This window comes from Capra hircus, chromosome 7 (assembly GCF_001704415.2).
Source record: "Capra hircus breed San Clemente chromosome 7, ASM170441v1, whole genome shotgun sequence".
Lineage (NCBI taxonomy): Eukaryota > Metazoa > Chordata > Mammalia > Artiodactyla > Bovidae > Capra > Capra hircus.
In genome coordinates this window covers 50,157,929-50,180,167 of record NC_030814.1, presented here as the reverse complement: position 1 = coordinate 50,180,167, position 22,239 = coordinate 50,157,929, and the positions used below count along the sequence as shown (strand labels likewise).

Here is a 22,239-nt window from a genome sequence, read left to right as displayed (position 1 = left end):
CGGCACCTTCTAGCTGGCTGGTAAGCTCGCCAGAGCCGGCTTCAGCCTCCGGGGCCAGCCGAGGGAGCCTCGAGGGAATGGTGGCCGACCCGCCCTGCTAGAGCAGCTGGGTCCCGCCCGGGCCAGCCCCAGGAGCAGGCAGGAGAGGGGAGGGAAGGGGCGGGAGAGGGCGTGGGCCTCGCCCCTTTGGGGCTTCCCGCGTTCTATTGGTTGAAAGTTCTAGCACGTCACGGGGAGGGCAGTTCCCCTAAAGTCCTGGGCACATAACGGACAGCGCGCACTCAGAGACGGCTTCTCCAGAGCGCAAGCTGGAACTGGCTGAAACTGCCCGGCACTGCGAGTCCAGAGCACCCCCGGAGCTGAGTGCACCACGCACCCCTACCACACCCGCACCCACCCACGGCCGCTGAATGAGTCTTCCAGGTGCTCGCTTGCTGCCCGCAGCGCCCCGCCGGAGGTCCGCTCGCTGAGGGCGGCTGGTGCGCCGGCAGCCTGTGCGCCCACCTGCCAGCCTGCGCGCCATGGGGCAGCCCGGGAACCGCAGCGTCTTTTTGCTGGCGCCCAACGCAAGCCACGCGCCGGACCAAGACGGCACGCTGGAACGGGACGAGGCCTGGGTGGTGGGCATGGGCATCCTCATGTCGCTTATTGTCCTGGCCATCGTGTTTGGAAACGTGCTAGTCATCACAGCCATTGCCAAGTTTGAGCGTCTGCAGACGGTCACCAACTACTTCATCACCTCCCTGGCCTGTGCTGACCTGGTCATGGGCCTGGCAGTGGTGCCCTTTGGGGCCTGCCACATCCTCATGAAAATGTGGACTTTTGGCAACTTCTGGTGTGAGTTTTGGACTTCCATTGACGTGTTGTGCGTCACGGCCAGCATTGAGACCCTGTGCGTGATCGCTGTGGATCGCTACTTTGCCATCACGTCACCCTTCAAGTATCAGTGCCTGCTGACCAAGAATAAGGCCCGGGTGGTCATTTTGATGGTTTGGATCGTGTCTGGCCTTACCTCTTTCTTACCCATTCAGATGCACTGGTACCGGGCCAGCCACAAGGAAGCTATCAAGTGCTATGCTAAGGAAACCTGCTGTGACTTCTTCACGAACCAACCCTATGCCATTGCCTCCTCCATTGTGTCCTTCTACCTTCCCCTGGTGGTCATGGTCTTTGTCTACTCCAGGGTGTTCCAGGTAGCCAAAAGGCAGCTCCAGAAGATCGACAAATCTGAGGGCCGCTTCCATGCCCAAAACATCAGTCAAGTGGAGCAGGATGGGCGGAGCGGTCTAGGACAACGCAGGACATCCAAGTTCTACTTGAAGGAACACAAAGCCCTCAAGACTTTAGGCATTATCATGGGCACTTTCACCCTATGCTGGCTGCCCTTCTTCATTGTCAACATTGTGCACGTGATCCAGGATAACCTCATCCCTAAGGAAATTTACATCCTTCTAAACTGGTTGGGCTACATCAACTCCGCTTTCAATCCTCTTATCTACTGCCGGAGCCCAGATTTCAGGATTGCCTTCCAGGAGCTTCTCTGCCTGCGCAGGTCTTCATTGAAGGCCTATGGGAATGGCTGCTCCAGCACCAGCAATGACAGGACTGACTACACAGGGGAACAGAGTGGATATCACCTGGGGGAGGAGAAAGACAGTGAACTGCTGTGTGAAGACCCCCCAGGCACCGAAAACTTTGTGAACCAGCAAGGTACTGTGCCCAGTGATAGCATTGATTCACAAGGGAGGAATTGTAGTACAAATGACTCACTGCTGTAATGCAGGTTTTTCTACTTTTTAAGACACCCCTTCTCCCCAGTTCCCTGCAACAAAACACTAAACAGACTATTTAACTTGAGTGTAATAAATTTAGAATAAAGTTGTACAGAGATGTGCAGGAGGAAAGATATCCTTCTGCCTTTTTATTTTTTATTTTTTTAAGTTGTAACAAAATATATTTGAGTAACTGTTTCTTGTACAGTTCAGTTCCTCTTTGCCTGGAACTCGTTAAGTTTATGTCTGAAGGGCTTCAGTCTCAAAGAACCTGGGGCTGCTATGTTTTGATGACTTTTCCTGCATATCTACCTCATTGATCAAGTATTAGGGGTAATATATTGCTGCTGGTAATTGGTATCTGAAGGAGACCTTCCTTCCTGCACCCTTGGACTGGAAGATATTGAGTCTCTCGGACCTTTCGCTGTGAACATGGACTCTCCTCGCCCCTCTTATTTGCTCAAACGGGGTGTTGTAGGCAGGGACTTGAGGGGCAGCTTTGGTTGTTTTTCTGAGCAAAGTCTAAAGTTTACAGTAAATAAATTGTTTGACCATGACTTCATTGCACCTGTTTCTCCAAAACCCCTTGACTGGAGTGTGCTTGCCTCCCCCACTGGAAACTGCAGGTAACTATTTGTAATAACTGCCCAGTGACTTAATGTGGAATGACACGCACCGATTGCTTAACCCTTTCATTTGCCTTTGAATCTGCTGCTGCAAACCTGCGTCTCTTCTAACGCTGCTGCTCCCACATCGGTTCTTTCGCCGTGTGCTCACCCAGCACAGCTCATCTTGCTCTTCTTACGAGCATTATTCCTGTGTTGTAACATCAGAAACACTGACTCATAGAACTGGAGTTATGGGCATCTGTTGTGTGCCTCCATGTGCCTCTGCTGCCCACCTTCCAGTTCTACTTGCTTTGCAGCTGCTTATATTTTTATCTTTGTCTTTTCTTATAGTAGAGATCATACTGCATCAGGGCTTGGCATTTTGAGGATAAGGAAGCTCTTGTGAAAAAGCTGCTCAAACATAGCCCTGAAATTCCAAGGGAAATGAAAAAGTCATGGGTTATAGGGAGAAAAGCTGGAAAACATGTCACTGGTGAATACCTCATGATCTAGAAACAGGGTTGAACCCTCCTCCTTTTGAACTGCTGTCCTTCTTTGCCCCCTCTCCCTGTGACTCTAGTCACTTCAGGACAAATCAAGATTTCTAAGCCTCGTACTTTTAACATTTTCAGCCAGATAATACTCCACTGTGGAAGACTGTCCTCCACATTGTCGGATGTTCAGCAGCAGCCCTGGTCTCTACCCACGAGATGCCAGGAGCATCCCCTGAGCTGTGACAACCAGAAATGTCTCCAGTCACTGCCAGATACCCCTACCTTGAGGGATGAAATTGTCCCTGGTTGAGAACCAGTTATAAACTTCAAAACTCTAAGCAGATGTTTAGATTCTACCTAATATAACCACTTTATTTTGCAGAGCACCAGAGAGGCATTTTTCAGTTTTCCCAGTTAGTGACAGACCCTGGGCCAGTGTTCTACTCCATCACACTGCCTTCCAAGCTTATTCACCAGCTGCCCACAGACTGACTGTGAGACGTGAATCGTTTGGGAGGGTTTATCAATGAAGGCGAGGACTCTGAGCCATTACTGCCTGTTTGTGGAGAGATTATAATAGTGTTAAGAGGGACGTAAGGGAAAATCATGAAAGTAAACACATTTCTTTTCCCACCCCCTTTCTATTTTTGCCTGTGTGTTTGAGCCAGAGCTTGGCCCAGGTTTGACGGAGTGGATCGTCCTCCTTGGCAGCGCCAGCCAGGAGAGGTTCAGCCTGCAGGGTTCGTTGCCATTTCACTCGCTTACAAAGCTCACTCTATTTCTTTCTTCTCTTCTATCCCAGCCAGGGTGCCCAAGCAGAAAAGCATTAGTCTCCTCTGCTTCCCATCAGCTCAGTGATGGGGTGTTTCCAGGCGAGCCCTGACATCTCAAGAGAAAGTTAGCTGCCCGTGTTTCTAGAACATGCCATCAGGCTTTGGATAGTGTGTGCCATTCAGCACTTCTGCTCTTTCTCCAAGGGCTTTCATACCTATTATCACATTCTTCTTCTGCTCTGGCCCCTGCACTCAGAGATGCAGGCAGCTTCTCCAGTTAATCTTCACACTCCTCATAGCCTCATGGGATCTTGGACTTGGAAGAGAAAGCATAAAAAGCATTTGACATCCAAAGAGACTGAAAGCCTGCAAGGGGGGATGACCTGCCCAAGGTAAGAAGCCAAGGATGTGAGAGTCGGAGCTAAAGCCAGGGAACCCGGCTGTCATACCATGAACTGGCGTATTCTCTCCACCACATTGTTATTGAATTCTGCCCTCACCCTCAATCGTGGAATCTTTTCCCTGGGGCTGTCACATTAACAAATTCATTTAAGCAGATGTTTTTATTTCTTTTGAGTCCTTGATAAAGAACACAGGCAGTACACAAATAATCTGCAATAGGGACAAGTAAAAGAATTATTCCTTTTCCTCAGCAAGTGTTCACTAGGATATCCTCAGCATTTAGGGAAATTGGAAGATTCCTTGACTCTTTATGACCTGAAGGGATTTCAAGCCACTCCAGGTAGAAATTTCCATAGTCTTATTTAGAAGGAAAAAAAAGGTGGAAACTTTTCTATCATCATTTGTAAGTCCCATGGCCAGTAAAGATTATTAATAAACAATGTTATATATATCCTTGTTTGACTAGAGGAGCAAACAATGTAATTTCAGTTAAACACTCTGCTATGAATGTTAGTTCATAAAGGCCCAGCTAACATGGAGTTTAGCCTAATTCATGTTCATTTAGAAATACTTTAAATATAAGAACATTGATCTGTTTTAAGAGTTTGGACAAGCAAAAGCATTTTAAGCCTATCTCAGTTCCTTGCTTTCTATCTCCTTTTGTTCTGCTTTGTTTCTTTGTGGAGGCAGGCATTTGTCAGTGTCTCTCTGTCCCTCTGTTTGCTGACAGGTTGGTTACATAAGGTTTGTGTTGGATTCATCGTCATAAAGTTGTCTTTGCCTGGACAGCAAGTTCTCGAAGTCTGTCAAATGAGAACCTTATCCTGAGATGCGAGCTGACAGGTGTGCAAAGTGGCAGGCCAGGGTGGGCCTCCTTGGTGAGATCATTATTGGAAGAGGGAATCTGGGGAATAGGGAGCTGGGAAATAGGAACACGATGCTGAGAATGTTTCTGATGTACCTACTGCCTAAAGAAGCCTAGGCCAGTATCAGTCGGGGGTATTTACAACTACTGTATGTAGCAGGGGAAAAATATAGGTTTTAGTCTCTGAATTCTGGAGCATACTATTAATAATACTATATAGATATCTTCTATGAAATCTTACTAAATATTAGGGACTGTGTTAGATACTTTTGGGAGCTTCCCTGGTGGCTCAGATGCTAAAGAATCCGCCCGCAATGTAGGAGACCCAGGTTTGATCCCTGGTTTGGGAAGATCCCCTGGAGAAGGGAATGGCAACTCAGCTCCAGTATCCTTGCCTGGCAAACTTCATGAACAAAGGAGCCTGGCAGGCTACAGTCCATGGGGTTGCAAAGAGTCAGACAGGACTGAGTGACTAACACTTTCACTTCTTTCACTTTAGGCACCTTTTAGGCATTGTGTGACCTTGACAGTCTTAAGAGGTAGGTAGCAAAATTGTATTCATCTAACAAATGAAGTAACTGAGTTTCAGAAAGGTGAAGTCACTTTCCAAAGTCACATAGCCAGCTAGTTGCAGGGTTAGGACTGGAACCCAGGTCCGTGTGATTCCTGAACACATGGAAACCAGGGAGCGACATGTGCCAGTTTATAGTCCACGCGAGAGCAAGTGTAAGAACTGGAAATGCAATACCTTGTTGAGAGAAGAGGGCGATTGCTGTGGGTTGGGGCAGGGAGGAATGTTCCCTTGGAAGCATGTGACTGCAGGGTTTGTTGGGAACTGGGACGGGAAACCAATCACTGAAGTACCTGGTTTGCTTCCCTGAGTCTCTGCTTTGTCTTCTCATCAGAGAATCAGGCCAGATTGAAAAGAGGATATGAAACATTAAAACAAGCACAAGGTAAAGCAGGAACACAGCTTCACATCCTGGAAAATTCATTTTCTGTTTCCAAAGTTGGGAAGGTCTGCTACATTGAGCAGGTAGCTGGACGTAATGGAAAATATGACCTGCCTTGGTGGCCCTCTGCATGTGCTGGCCATTTTCAGCTAGGATTCTAGGTCAGTGGAGATGAACTTCTGACAACAGAGAGCAATGAGGGTTAACATACCTGGAAGATGCTTTTTATTAAATTCAGCCCTATGCTAACCCCTACTTCACACAGTGCAAATACAATTTGAAGGAGAAATTTTTGAAATACCTAAGAGAACAAACTTCCCAACCACTTTCAAGAACTTGAGAAATTCTTGTGTCTTATGAATAATAGGAGGCAGGGTGAGGTGAAAAGAGGCCTGGACTGGGATTCATGCAACTAAATTTCAGGTCTCAACTCAGACTCTCCGCTGTCTGTTTGCCTGTCTCTTTCTCTCAAGTTGGGTAAGGCAGTTTCCCTGTTTTCTCAGTGGACCTCACTTTGCTCATCTGTAGAATAGTGAGGCTCGTGCAAGTGGTCTCTACGCTCTGCTCAGCTCTGAATTTATACAGCCATTAATTAAGAGGCTAATTAGAAACAGCAGTTTGATTCTAGTTAGAGCTGGGCATTTGTCATAAAAAGAATGGTTTAATATACCAGGGGTGGTCAGCTTGCAGAAGAGAATGCCATGAAGCACAATTTGGTGCATGATCATTGCCTTCAAATATTCAAGGACCATCTGGGGAACAGGAGCATATCTGTTTTATATGAATACCAGAAGGCAAGTAGAACCTGCAGGAAGATAGATTCATGCTCAGGGAAAGGAAAACTTTTCTGAGAGTAAAACAGCTTCTCTCTCAGAATAGTGAGTCTCCTGTCATTGGAAGCATTCAAGAGAATGCAAATAAAGCTCTGTGTGGGATGAAGCACAAAAATTTCCTACACTGAGCAGGGCTTGGACTAAGACCCTTTCCAAATCTGTGATTCTTTGTCCCTGAAAACAATAGACCTAAATGTTCTTTAAAAAATATTCAGACCATTCCCTAATTCCAGCCGGCCTTCTCTCCAATTCCCCTGGACTTCAGAGGTTTCACTGCATTCCTAACCAGGAAACCTCCGGGGGAAATCAGGATCTCAAAAGTCCTTGGCCATGGGGGGAAATCCAGAAATAGAGCAATAAGGTTAAGCAGTTTTCCAAACTATTAGACCTTTTCATCAGCTGCTCTTCCCATGCCTTTTGCAAATGACCTACTAACTCCCAGAGAGAAAATACTGAGAGCTGCAAAGTCCTCTCTGCAAAGGCTATTACATCCTTCTCCACCCTTGGAATCATTGCACTTCCTGTGGTCTTTCCGTCACCCTCACAGGACAGGAAGGAAGGGAGGCAGGTTGCTGGCCAGCACAGGGAGCACTTCAAAGCCCTCTGGCCCAAGATTCTGAGGACCTGGGAACTGTGTAGTATACCCCTAACCACTGAGCAGCCTCAGGCAGATCACTCCCTTTCTCTAGACCTGTTTCATCATCTCTTAAGAAAGAGAGTTTGGTTTATGTAAGTCCCACCTTTCCTTCTTCCTCCAAAATTCTGTAAGATTTCAGGAAGTATTCAGTGCTACACATCTTGTTGTATGGCTCTTATTTTAAAAGTACATTTTTATCTTGCTAAAAAAGCAATATAACTCATTCTGAAACTTTTCAAAATCTACTAAAGCACAAAATGAGATGTGTGTGTGTGTGTGCGTGCACTCAGTCGTGTTGTACTCCTTGCAGTCCCATAGACTATAGCCCACCAGGCTCCTCTGTCCATGGAATTTCCAGGCAAGAATGCTGGAATGGGTTGCCATTTCCTGCTCCAGGGGATCTTCCCGACCTAGGGATCAAACCCATGTCTCTTATACCTCCTGCATTGGCAGGCAGTTTCTTTACCACTAGCACCACATGTGAAGCCCCACAAAATGAGATAAACCACACATAACATTATCACCTAGATACACATCACATTGTTAAATGTGATGTTATGCTTTCAGTCTTTGTCCTAAGCATGGCTATACAAATGAGCTGAAATATATTTTAAAATAAAAAACAGAATTAGATTATTCATACAATTGTGGGCCCCTTGATAATACTTTAATAGATGCCCCCTTGAATATGTTTTATGTATAATATAATCTAGATATCACAATTGCTACTGGCAATAGAGCATTTAGCAGTTTTTCGACTTTGGAGTACAAAGAAGCATCATTTCCAGAACATCTGGGTTGAGAAATCTGAATTAGAGCCTAAGAATCTGCATTTTAGCATGATCCCATGGATTTTTCCAAGGACCATATTTTTAGGAACAAGGTTACAGAGATAAATTTTGTACATTAAGCAGAACGCCTCCTCTCTTGTTGCTAGTGGATGAAAAATATGTTTCTGTACTATACTTGTCTCTTTGAAAGCATGCTTTCTGCACCTGGCCTCTGATCTGCTTTCAGAGCATGGGAGACTAACCATGAACTGCCAGGGCAGGGCTTTATCTGCATTGTTAAGTGTCTCTGACCCACCTGGTTGACTTGTGCTAAAATCAGTCTATTCAAGTTAGATAGTGACCAATACCTACCATTTGAAAAGTGCAACAGCAGGTTTCTATTCCATAGAGCACCTGTTGTGATCATGATGGCTAATAACTACAGCGTGTTTACTGGGAGCCAGGCCTTGTACTTGGTGATTCTCCTGCATGATCTTGTTTAGTACTCACAGCAACCCTACAAAATAGGTACTATTATCTTTGTCCCCATTTTATGGATTAGGAAAGTGAAACTCAAAGGGGTCAACTAAGTTGCTGAAGATTACAGACTATACTGAAATAAAACCCACATATTCTGAACCAGAGCCTAGTGTTTTACCACTAGGGTAGGCGATCTTTCCCCCGTAGGGGATCAGGTAAGAGAGGAGAGAGACAACGCTAAGAAGAAATTTTTAATGGGTGTTTTATTTGTGTTTTTATTCCCTGGGGATTCTTTTCAGAGAGGTTTGATCAATTTCTGAGCCTTGAAACTAAGGGGCAAGCCTATATCCTCTAGGTAAGCAGTGGCTAAGTGTAGACTAGGAAACCAGATTGCCTGAAATTTGGCAGCACACTCTTTCACCATTATTCAAGCACGGTTTGAGTGATCTTCCCCCACCAGGGCCAGGGAGGAAGTAGAGGGTGGCACTTGCTAACAGCACATGGGTTTCTGTGAGTCCAGGAAAAGGCAATGGCACCCCACTCCAGTACTCTTGCCTGGAAAATCCCATAACAGAGGAGCCTAGTAGGCTGCAGTCCATGGGGTCACTAAGAGTCGGACACGACTGAGCAACTTCACTTTCACTTTTCACTTTCATGTGTTGGAGAAGGAAATGGCAACCCACTCCAGTGTTCTTGCCTGGAGAATCCCAGGGATGGGGAGCCTGGTGGGCTGCCATCTATGGGGTCGCACAGAGTCGGACACAACTGAAGTGACTTAGCAGCAGCAGCAGCAGTCACTTTAGGGGCAGGGAGCCCCTGACATCTGGAAAATGGGTGCCCTTCCCATTTCTCTGCCCAGGTCTGTGTCTGCATCAGAGTCTCCACAGTAGAGAATATCAGAGAAGTATGGGTAATGAGAGAATGCATACCCTCTTAGTGTGCTAAGAAACCCTAAATTCCAAGAGGCAAGCTCACTATCAAAGTAACACAGGGGCCAGGAGATGACCATCTCTCCTGGCTTGTCTTATTATTTTTCTAGTGCTCTGGGGGAAAGAGGGCTCCCTGATAGCTAAGCAGTAAAGAATCCACCTGCAATGCAGGAGACGTAGGCAAAGCAGGTTCAGTCTCTGTACTGGGAAGATCACCTAGAGTGGGCATGGCAACCCACTCCAGTATTCTGGCCGGGAAAACCCTGTGAACAGAGCCTGGTGGGCTACCCTCCATGGGGTCTCAAAGACATGACTGAAGTGACAGAGCACGCACACATGCATAAGGAAAAGACTGGAGTTTCTGAATGTGTTCATTTCTCCAGGAAGAGAAAACAGGTTTTTGAAATCACAATAGCAACACCCATGGCAAAGCAGAATTGGATTCCTAGGTAATCCCTGCTTTCTTTCGATCATACCGTGTTGGCTTTGCAACCTCAGGACTTGTGCCCAGAAGCCACAAGTGCTCTTAGGGAGTTTCCTTCATTATTAGACAATTCTGTCTCTACACTACTGCCTAGAGTTTCTCTTTATAAAAATTATAGTTCAGTTCAGTTCAGTCGCTCAGTCATGTCCGACTCTTTGGAACCCCATGAATCGCAGCACGCCAGGCCTCCCTGTCCATCACCAACTCCCACAGTTCACTCAAACTCACGTCCATCGAGTCCGTGATGCCATCCAGCCATCTCATCCTCGGTCGTCCCCCTCTACTGCCCCCAATCCCTCCCAGCATCAGACTGTTTTCCAATGAGTCAACTCTTCCCATGAGGTGGCCAAAGTACTGGAGCTTCAGCTTTAGCATCATGTCTCTAAATACTACAGTCAACCCTGACAATCTGCCAGGTTTTTATTGTTATGCTTAAGAGTGGTTCACAGTTCTCACAGAATGTATTGCAACAGTAAGTGTGTTCTGCTCACAAATATTCAGACTTCCTTTCTTCTTTCAGTTCCCACAGTGTCTTTTTATAAATCCAAATGCTCACCTAGCCTCCTCTCTAAGAGGATCGAGGTTCATTCTCGAGAGTGTGTGATGAGCAGCCTTAGAAATCACTTTCTATGAAATTGTGGAAGAGTTGGTGGTGTCGGTTTAGGTAGTGAGCATTTTGACATTATTTTATGTTATTGCAGTGGGTCCCAAACCTAAACCTTACAGAGTCTCAAAATGATTTGGGCTGAGAAAATGCACATGCCTGACCCTCATCCCTGAGATTCTAACAGGACTGTAGTTGAGGGCCAGGAACCTGCATTTTATCACTATTTCCCCAGAGGACTGTGATGCAGGTACTCCTAGGATTGCAGTTTGGGGACCTAGAGATCACACTGTCTTCCTCTCCCCTCTCCTCCTGCTCAAGAGCACAGAGTGGAGATGTAAAAATTGATTCTATACAGCTGCATACATTCACAAAAGTAATCATTCTGTCAAATAAACAGAATCCTAATTTCCCTGTGTTATCAGATAAAACAATGTAGTTGGAAATAATTTATAAATGATTTAAAAAAGTTACTGTGAAAGATAGCAATGATAATAAAGTGCATTGAGCAATTAGGCACTTGATTAAAAATGTGTTTGTGACAGCATAGCATCAACATAGTTATACCCCATAATAACATCACTGTCCCGGACCCTCAGCATGTAGACCAAGAAACAGCAGCACAGAAAGAAAAAAGGATCTTGCTGCAGGGATGGACTCTTTGTCCAGTGCTCCTTCCTCTTGGATACTCTGCTATGATTAAGTCAAATCAAACTGAGGTCTATCTGAATCAATTTGCCTAATTCACATAAATCCTCCTACTTAGCAGTCTGAAGAGGAACCCACCCAGCTGCAGAGAAGACGGTGATTCATACACATACACACACCTCCATGGATTCACACACCCAAATAAATACACATACTACACATGGACTTTTACATTGATTCCTGCACCGATGTTAGCACAAACACATACGCATGCATTCTCACTTAGATGTATGGACATGTCTCTGTTCTTCTGTTTATACTCCCATATGAATGTGTACACAAGTACTAGGACTATACCCATTTGAGCACAAACACATACACACTCATCTTCACTTAGATGTCTGGACACATCTTTGTTCTTTTGTGTATACTCCCATAGGAGCATGCACACAGGTACTAGGACTACATCCATATCAGCAAAAATACATACACATTCATTTTCAATTAGATGTCTGGACACATCTCTGTTCTTCTGTGTATACTCCCATAGGAATATGCACATAGGTACTAGGACATAGACATGCTTAACCCAGACATGCTTAATTCTCCCTCAGATAAATACACTTAGGGATTAATAAGCACACTTTTGCATGCTCCAAATAAGAAAATATGTCATGTCACATAATCATGGTCCCATTGCTACCTAAGAACACACAGGTTCCTGTGCTGGCCCTTCTTCCTGGGTAAGTTTATATATACTCCTGATTCAATACATGTCTGTTGAGTCCTAACAAGTGGCAGGAATTGTTAGGTGCTGAAGATCAGTGAGTGAACAAAAATTGTTTATCTTTGCCCTTATTGAGTTTGTGTTGAGGGATTTTTCTTTTTAATGCATGCAGATTTTTTAATTGTAACAGTTTCTATGAAGAGACTCAGAGTGTTTTGAAGGAATCTGTCTAATTCTGAGAGATTAGTAAACATTCCCCCAAAGAAGTACAGTTTCAGCTGGGAGCTGAAGGAGGTCTAGATAATTTCTAGAAAAGGAGAGGAGGGCAGAACATTCTACTCAGGGAGAAAAGCATGTACTAAATCCTATAGTGAAAGGAAACCTCATGCCTAAGAAGGACTAAGCAAAGGTCAATGTAGAGAAGATGTGCAAAGAGGTGGAGTGTAACAGGACTACACATAAAGGGCCTTTTAAGCTGCATTAGGATTTAGTTCTTTATCCTAAAAGCATTTAAAAGCCACTTATATGTTTACAGCAGAGATCAGATTTTGTATTTTGAGAGATCAGATTTGTATCTCTGAAGATATGACTACCCACACAAAAGCATTCTCAATACAGGTAAGTGCACACATATGGGTTCCTATGTATACTTCCTATGTACATAGGTTCCTATGTATACTTGTACATTTTCCTAAAATGCATATTTACATGTAAGTATTCACTTGCAAACTCTACCTCTGTGAACACACCCCTATGTATTTATATGCATGGTATATATAAATCCAGTGGTCATTAGGAGGCAGAGAAATACCTTCCTTGCTGGGTACCACCAGTTCTAACTAAGCCAGCCCCTGGTCCAGGGACAAGGGAAGTGGTGTATCAGATCTGAGCCCTCTGACTTTGGAGCTCTGGGCTTTGTGGCCTGGCTTCATGACTGTACTTCCAGCTCTGTTCCCCCTCTTCTTGGCTCAGAGCACTCAGTGACAAGGTGGGGTTTCTTCCAGAACAGGGTAATTCACTATTCTAGGCCCAGGCCAGGAGGGGAGGAAGGGCAGGTCAGGTTGCATAAAGATTGCCTTGTGCCCTCCCAGAACTGTAAGCGGAGCCTCTGCCCAGCTCCAAGCATGAAGTAATCTTTGCATAGAGTCAGCAATCTGAGATATAAACACAAGGATCCACAATCAGACAATCATAATGAGGCTCAAAGTAATGTGTTCCATCAGCAACCACTGTGTGAAATGGGACATGGAGGAAGAAAAAGAGAAAGCCTCACAAGAAAGCCTTTTCAAGGCAAGATGTCTGTGACCCTTATTGCCCCTGGCACAGAAAATGCATGCAAATACATATTTACACACACAAATCTTCCTCAAGCAAGTATACCATCTCACAGCAAGTAATTTATCAGCCACAACACCCTGCATTATTTTCCCCTCCAAAGAACTCCAAAGAACTTCTAGAAGTACTAGAAGTACATTTATGCACATTTTGCTCCTGTTTACCAGCAAAGCCAGCAAGGCCCTTGACCAAAGGCAGTGACAGCCTCCAGGGAGATCAATAGAAACATTCATGCAGAATTAAAGACTCATCTAGAGCCAGTATTCTAGCCTGGAGAATCCCATGGACAGAGGAGCCTAGCGGACTACACTCCATGGGGTCGCAAGAGTCAGACACAATTTGGCAACCTAACTACTACTAGAGCCTTACACTTAGACTCTTAAGGATGTTCCCAAGTGATTTTTTTTATATTCTAAAGATTCCTACACACTGAGATTTTATATTTTCAAATACGCGCTTGCAAAATGTTTTCCTCCACAATTAAAAGGAATTATATAATGTAATTTGAAGCTCTTTTTATTTGCTTCAGGCTATGTAAGGAACATTCTTCTTTTCTTTCAGTTGGGTGTTCTTTTATGCTATTACAAAAGCAAAGTATTACTTTGCCAACAAACGTCCATATAGTCCAAGCTATGGTTTTTCCAGTAGTCACGTATGGATGTAAGAGTTGTACCATAAAGAAGGCTGACACTGAAGAAGTGATGCTTTTGAACTGTGGTGCTAGAGAAGACTCTAGAGAGTCCCTTGGACAGCAAGGAGATCAAACCAGCCAATCCTAAAGGAAATCGACTCTGAATATTCATTGGAAGGACTGATGCTGAAGCTGAAGCTCCAATACTTTGGCCACTTGATGTGAAGAGCTGACTCACTGGAAAAGACCCTGATGCTGGGAAAGACTGAGGGCAAGAAGAGAAGAGGGCAACAGAGGATGAGATGATTGGATGGCATCGTTGACTCAATGGACATGAGTTTGAGCAAATTCTGGGAGACAGTGAAGGACAAGGAAGCCTGGCATGCTGCAGTCCATGGGGTTGCAGAGTCGGACATGACTGAGCAACTGAACAACAAGCAGCAAAGTACCATATGCATCAAGGACTGACTGAAGACCACAGCACTGTGCCCAAGGGGCTATGGTGTAGCAATTCCTCATATTTATCTAGCACTTGGCAGTTTACAAAGGGCTTTTTTATCAGACATTTTATCTAATCCTCTTAACTCTGAGGTCAACATGGTTGTTCCCATTTCACAGATAAAAAGACTGAGGTTCAAAACTTGCTTAAGGGCATGTCACTAAGACATAGCAGGGTCTTCATACTCAGTCTTCATTCTCATATGCAGAAAGTAGTACTAGTGTTTTCACACTCTGGTATCCTTCTAGGACCCAGGGCTCTTCTTGCTGTATTTTCCTGTTTTTTGCTGGAATTTAACTTAAAATTTTAGAGTTAACACTCCCCAGCACAGAAACCACAGCTGCTGAGCTGCAGATTAGTGATTATCAGCTCCAGGGGCAGTCCCCAGGATGCTTTCAATACTGACAAGCCCTGAGCTTATGTGAGCTCATGCTAGGTGTAGGCAGGGCCTCGCTCTATCAACTATGACTTAAAGCAGAAGCTCCAAGCCTTCTGGGTTGCTTGTGTCAGTCACCAGATGCACTTTCACCATGTCAGAGCTAAAGAATCACATGTCCTGCTTTACATACATGCCCTACTGGCAACTTAGGGCTCCACTGAGGCTGTCCTTGTTCACTCTGCCTAATTCCTCTTAGATGAGGATGCTCCTGTGGGAAAACCCAGTGTGATTTGCTGCCCCAATCCCACATCATTGCCTGCTTTTAAAGGCCAAGTTCCACACCTCGATAAAAATTGAAGGTTCCAGGAAGTATTTCAATTTCTTGAAAATGGCTTGTGTTGGGTTGAATTGATTTCAGTCAGAGAAATTAAGTGTTCTTGTTTTACACACATATCTTCCAACAGAATTGCCTTCAGCACAGATGAACTCTATTTAATGGATCTGGGCAAGCTTGGAGTGAATGACAAATCTAACCACAAGGAAAGCTCCTGTTGGCCATCTCTTCTCCACATCAGAGTATAAGCTTTTCTGGTTTACTTAGCTTTCTAAGCAATGTGTGACTAATTTGTTCATTCATTCATTCAAAAGATGTTTGAACACTTCTATATGCCAGAACCTGTGCTAACTACCAAGGATACAGCAGTTACTGAGGTAGACATAGTCGGTACTGTTGTTTTAGTTTCTTACAATCTAATGGAGAAGGCAGACAATGAGAAGGGAATTATAAATGATGTTTGGATCAAGTTCTATATACTCACACCAGAAAAACTTAAGTATATTAATGGACAGGAGTAAGAGGTGGGAAATTGGCTTCTGAATTTTGCCAGTACATTCAGAAAGTTATCTGCTATCTGTCAGTCTCAGACTGGCCTCTAATAATGCATAAAAATTTTACTATCGCCTCTTTAAAAATGTCTCTGGGAAAATCGGAGTTGATGGTGTCTCACAAAGTCATCAATTGTCGCTATCTTGACCCACGTCTGAAATACTGTGCCCAGTTCCGACGGTCACACATTTTCAAGGGAGCATTTGGAGCCTTTCTAGGCTTGCCAGATTCAACAGATAAAAATACAGGACATCCAGTTTCAGATAAGCAATGAGTTCTTTTTCATATAAGCATGTCCAAAATATTGCACAGAACATGCTGATACCAAAAGTTATTCACTAGTTATCTGAAATTCAGTTTAACTGGGCACCCTGTATTTTAAACTGACAGCCCTGTTACAGAACCAGAGGGAAGAATGTGAAGAAACCCAATATCCTGTCTCAAAATGAATAGTTGAAGGAGACTGGCTTTTTAGCTCAGAGACAATAGTAAGAATCTCGACCTGTGTAGGCAAGCATTTTCCAAACAGTGTTTCTAAAAGTATATATGGAAAATAGTAAAAGTATATAGTAGGAGGGGAAAAAAGATTTTGAGATTAAAAAAAAAAATTCAGGAGGTTAAGAGTTTGGGAAATATTGCATGCCGAGTATTTCCATTTTGGAATCCATACCCTGCATCAGCATAGTAAACATTCTGAGCAGCCTTGCAGGAAACATATCTGGTTGACCTGATTTAACCTAGCATGCCCACAGAATGTTATTTATGGGCTTTTGTCTGTTTGTTTTGATATGTTTGCTTTATAGAGGACACCTATTAACGCTGTGCAAACTTACTACTCCGCTCAGCACACTTTGGAGAATGCTGGTATAAAATAAAAACATCGTCTTCAAATATCCAAGAGTCTTGCTGAGTAAGAGGGAAGCAGATTCAGCCTTTGTAAACCAAAGGGCAAATCTGGTCCCAGTGCATGAACACATTTGGGCAACAGATTTTTGACCCAGTGTGAAGGCTAGAACTTTCTAACAATTATAAGAGTCTGAAGGGTAATGAGTTCCCTGTTTTGGAGACAATAAAGCAGAAACAAAACTGCCATCAGGGATAGTAGAGGAAATTCTCGTTATATGTAGGAAATTCTCTAGGGGTCTGCTATGAAAGGCATATTTACATAAAGTACAGAACAGCAAACTGTCTTTAAATCTTTGTCCCACAATGTATATTATACCCTTTCTGTTTCTGAGTCCATCCATCTTGGAGTCACTCTCTCTCTGTTCATTTCACATCTATGAGTCAAAACCTTCTAGGAGACTGGTCCTCACAAGCTAGTGACCTTTACTGAGATCAGGGCATCTTCATTGTCTTGCCCAGCTACCTTGGGTCCTGGCTTTTGGGAACTCCACTCTGAGCCTCTGGGAGGGCCTTATAATCCTGAGATGTAGCATAGAACTCACAGTTGAACTTAGCAGTCCAGCAAAACATGGGATCTGGAGACACCCATCCCAACATACCTCTAGGACTATGAGACTGCCCTATGCAGTGTCCATGGTCCAGTACAGATCACTTCATATCTAAGGCACTCGGCATAATAAAAGACAACAGAGGGTCAGATCCCAGCTCTGCCCCTTCCTGAGTCTATGACCTGGACAAAATGCTTAACCTCTCCAAATGGTATTCCCCTCTGTAGGGAAAAAAAACAACAACAGAAATGATGACACCTGTATCATAACACTATGGAAATTAAAAGAGATTAAAAGTGCATAAATGACCCAGCAGAATGTCCAGTACACAGTGGACATTGAGCAAATGTTTATTTAATGGATGACTGCTTGTTACTATCATGGTAAAAAACTTCCAAGTAAGTTAAAAGACTTCTCTAGAAATTCAGTAATCAGTGTGCCAAGATTTCAGGCCCCAGCCAAAGTGACAGACTGGAATTTATCTCCGATGCCTTCCTTTTGAGAATGCATGCTTAAGAACATAAAATAATGCATTCGTATTAAAGATTACAGTTTTCCTGTCTGGTGCTAGGGCCAGGGCAAGAAAGAGCACTGAACTCAGGGGCAGGTTGCCCTGGTTCTTGGTTTAAATGACTGCAACTTCATCCATTCTGGATTCCAGTTCTTGTCTATAAAATAGAGAAAGGGGTTGGACTAGGATAGTTTCTAGGTTCCATTAGCTGTGCCTTTGATTTGGGGCAGTGAATGCAGATATTTAATTGATCCATAGTACTTAATGAAACTAAAGGGGTGTATGTGTGTGTGTGTGTATGTTACACAAGCCCATGTGTGTTTGCACATGGCCACACTGAGTATGCACAGGGTGCTTTGAAATCACTTTAAGAGCTGCCTGTTCTTATGCCTGTCAGTGAATTTGGGAAATAAAAAGTTAGACCTAGAATTAGTTTTGAAGCAGTGATATGAGCTCTGACCTCAGACTGGGGAAAGCTGGGTTCAAATTCCAGCCTGACTCTGCCAGCAAAGCTTGTCTCCACCTACAGGGTGTGATGCTAACCTTCCTTCCCACCTCTTCCTCCCCATGTTTCACGTGAGAGGTTTGTTTCCAGGATCTCCAAGGTTTGTGTCTCTTGGGAAAATGTCTCTGATCTATTTTCGCTTGAATTTGCATGCTCTCCACAAGGATTATCATCTGACTGACTCAAGTTTTGCTTATTTCTTTTGTTTGACCTGCTCTGGTTTCATAACTCAAGTTCTCCAGCCAATTTTAGCCCTTCTTGGATTATGGGAGTGTCGAAGTGAAGGTATTTCAGCATTTGTCACAGTTTCTGCCTAGGATCTCTGTCTTCCCCCTTCCCCACCCTGCCCCACCCCCTGACGCTCCCTTTTCTTCTGCACAAGCAAAAGCCCTCCCCGTCCCTGGATGACACGCTAAGTGCAGTCTGGTTTTCACATTAGCTGAGTGGAGGCCCTGGAGTCAGAAATCCTTGGCACATGAGTCACTTGGTCTCTTTGTGCCTCATTTCCCCCAACTATAAATAGGTGGATTCTCCTGCACTTTCTCATCTCCCAGTGTGTGAGGGCCCCCATGGAGGTGGTTTTGTGAGATGAGGTCTCCCTTCCCACTGGCAGGTCTGAACATCAGAGCTAGGAAGGATTCTCTAGGAAACAATGTGTCTCTGTCTCTGTGCTTCTCTTGCTTGTGGCCCCCTCCACACCCACTTCATCTCTGTCTGAATGAACCTTCTACTACAGAGAACTCAGTCTCTGCTAGAAATCCTTCAATGGCTTCCTATTCCTCTCAGGATAAAGGCTTCAGCAGGTGAGCCCACAAGAAAGCACAGTGGAAGCTCACATCGGGAAGTAATGATGCAGCCCACAGTGTACTCCTTCATTCAGTCCTGTGAGGTTCCACAGGCAGTGTGCTGGGAATAAATAGAGGAGTCAGACCTGGGCCCTGGGCTTAAGAAGCTTAAACATTTTGTGGAAAAGTATGGAAAACAATAAAGTACTGGAAGTGCTCTTAGAAATCACTGACCTTGCCCTACTGCCTCATTTTTACAGTAGTGGAAACTGTAAAATGTCACAGAACTGGCAAATTATAAGAAAATGTGTCTTGTAATAGGTCTCCCTGCATCTACTCTGCCTCTGTCACCAGGAATCATTCTGCCCCCAGAGTCATCTTTCTGAGGGGCATGCAACCTTGTCCCTCCATGGGAAACTCTCTGTGGCCCCCACTGCAGCTAAAATAGAAGCCGAACTTCTTCCCAGGCCTATGCAACTGGTCCGTGCAACCTGCCTGGCTGTCCCCTCTGACTGCGATGCTCTTCTCCCAGATCGTCAGGCTTCTTTGTGCTATTCAGTCTCACCTCTAAACACACGGCCTCAGGGGTGCCCTCCCTGACCACACATGCAAGACTGATGCAAGACTCCAGTCATTCTCCTTCCCATCCCCCTGACTGGACACATTCACAGCGTGGACCACCATCTGCATCATCTTGCATGCTTACTGATTTTTCTCTATTATCTGTGTCTACTCACTAGAGGATTTGCTGCAGGGGAGCTGATATTTGTGCCTGTCTTTAGCAGAATTGGCTCATAGTTGATACATGAGAAATATTTGCTGAATAACTAAACTAACAAATGAAAACATATTGAAGGAAATTTGAAAATGCAGAACAGTATAAAGAAGTAAATAAAAATCACTCATATTCCCCTCTTCTGGATTTTACTTCTGTTAATATTTTAGATTATTTTTATAGGTTTTTTATGTGTGTATATATATATATAAAATAATATATATATAAAATTTAAGATTATACTAATTTGTGGTTTCTATCCTGCTTTTAAACTTATCTCTATTTTGTATCTCATATGAATGTATCAAAAGTAATTTAAGCATTTCCTTATTGTTGAATAATGATAATTTAATTTTTTCTAACTGATCTGCTTTATGTCCAAGCCATTCTGATAGAACTTGGCCTTTAAGGTACTTGTGGTAACTGTTCCTTGCCATGAGTAGTTGGCAAGGAACAGGAAATAGCTACAGACCAACTCTCAGTCTTGTCTGTTTTTTGTGACCTCTTTCAGTAGGGACTGACTTAGTTGGTAATCTATTTATTAAGATTTGTGGTTAGTAAACTAAAGAGCTGTGTTTCTACCCCTTCCTGTTCGAAAGATAAGCCAATGTAAGTGTTCACAATTGAATGGAGTAAATGGAGAAATGGAGACAATCAGGCTACATTCAATGCAGACTCAACCCAGGGGTGTTTTTCCTGTTGAAATTAACACTCAGGGACACTCAGGGACAGAAGATTCAATTTATAGACATAAAGTCTGCATGAATTGAAAGGAATATTGAAGATAAAACCTCCTCATTTCAAAGGAAAGGAAACTGAAGTTCAAACTGGGGACAACTCCTTACCCAGGGTCCCATAGCAAATAATGGTGGAGCTTCGTTCCACTTCACTCTCCCCTTTTCCTGCCTTCCTCTGTCCCTTCCTTCCTCTTTTCAGTATTGACATTAGTCATTCATTAACTAGATTTCAGAAAAGATTACAGAGAGCTGGGAAGGATCTTAGAGATGAACTGCTCCAGCCTTGTCACTGCTGAAAACAAGGAAATGGAGGTCTAGACGAGCGAAGGGCGTTGTAGCAGGTCCCATATCAACAGCTTGTGGCTGGGCTAAGATGAGAACCACTTCCTCTTCCTTCTCATCCCTCAGGCCTTCCACTGCCTCAGCTTTGTGGGGCCCTACAAACAGTCACACTTGGCAGCATCTGCCTGTAGGCTTTTACCTTGAGTGCTAAAAAATCCTATTATTCTGCATGAAGTATTGAGAGATCAGACCCTTCAATAAAAGCCAACCAAGATTTACTGGCTGTAAGTGTAACACTGCAGCAACTGTGCTAAGGATAAAAGGTGCATGCAACTAGACAACCCTCTCTTACTATCCGCACTCTATCCAGCCTCATGCACCCTCAGAGCACACCAAGCTCTCCCTTATTCTTACCACACTACTCATGTGACCTTTTGATTGTCCCTCTCCCCTACTAGGCTTCCTAAGAGCAGAGGCTCTTTTTCTTTCTTTTTTTTTTCTCAGCACTCTAATACCCTATCTCACAGATCAGTGCCTGGTATGTAATAGATGCTCTATAAATATCTATTGAATGAATGAATAAAAACAGTCTCTGTGTTAGTTTGCCCAGGCTGCCATAACAAATACCACAGACTACGTGCTTCAAACAAACATTTTCTCATGTTTTGGAGACTGGACATCCATGATCAAGGTGCCAGCAGAGTCGGCTTCCTCTGAGGTAACCCTCGAACCTTACCACATGACCTTTCCTTTATGTACCCACAGCCCTGGTGCCTCTCTGTGTGTCCTAAATTTTTTTCTTAGAAGGATACCAGTCAGATTAGATTAGGGTCCAATCTGACTTAACTACCTCATGAAGGGCTTCACCTCCAAATATAGCCCCATTCTGAGATAAGAGTGTTTAGACTTCAGCATATGAGTTTGAGGAGTACACAGTTCAGTCAATAACAATCCTCTCACCCTTGACCAGCTCACAGTTTAATGAAAGGGATGGACATGCCCCAAAATGGAATGATGAGACAATGTAATAACTGCTGTAATACAGGAAAGTAGGAGCACTGTGGAGCACAGATGATGGTTAATATTCATAATAGCTGCATCACCAAGCATCTCTGTGTACCATGTACACTTCCAAGCATAGAATGCATTAAGTTCATACTTGTCAGGATAAAATTCAGAAAACTTTCATTAGTGCCTGCCATGTCAATCACTATGCTTCAGCCTAGAGGTCTAAATTATACATAAGCTAAGATCACAGCGGACATACTCATGCTGCTTAATAAGGAAATACACACACTCGTATGTCTAGATACTGTCCTAATCCATTTCCGTCATGTTCATAGCTCCCACACCAGTTATTATTCGCCAGCCTGGTAATTTAGTCTGTGCCTAACCAGGAAAATGGGAATCACTTTAGTCTTTGCACATGAGAAATTTCATACAGGTACTGTCATGATCAGTACTTTGCAGATGAAAACACT

General features: G+C 43.9%; 1 protein-coding gene across 1 annotated transcript; it reads left to right on the top strand.

Annotated features, from left to right (window-relative positions):
- Positions 266-2,329, top strand: ADRB2 (adrenoceptor beta 2). The gene has a single exon (XM_005683143.3). It carries the CDS (start codon positions 522-524, stop codon positions 1,776-1,778), a length of 1,257 nt encoding a protein of 418 aa, XP_005683200.1. The 5' UTR covers positions 266-521; the 3' UTR covers positions 1,779-2,329.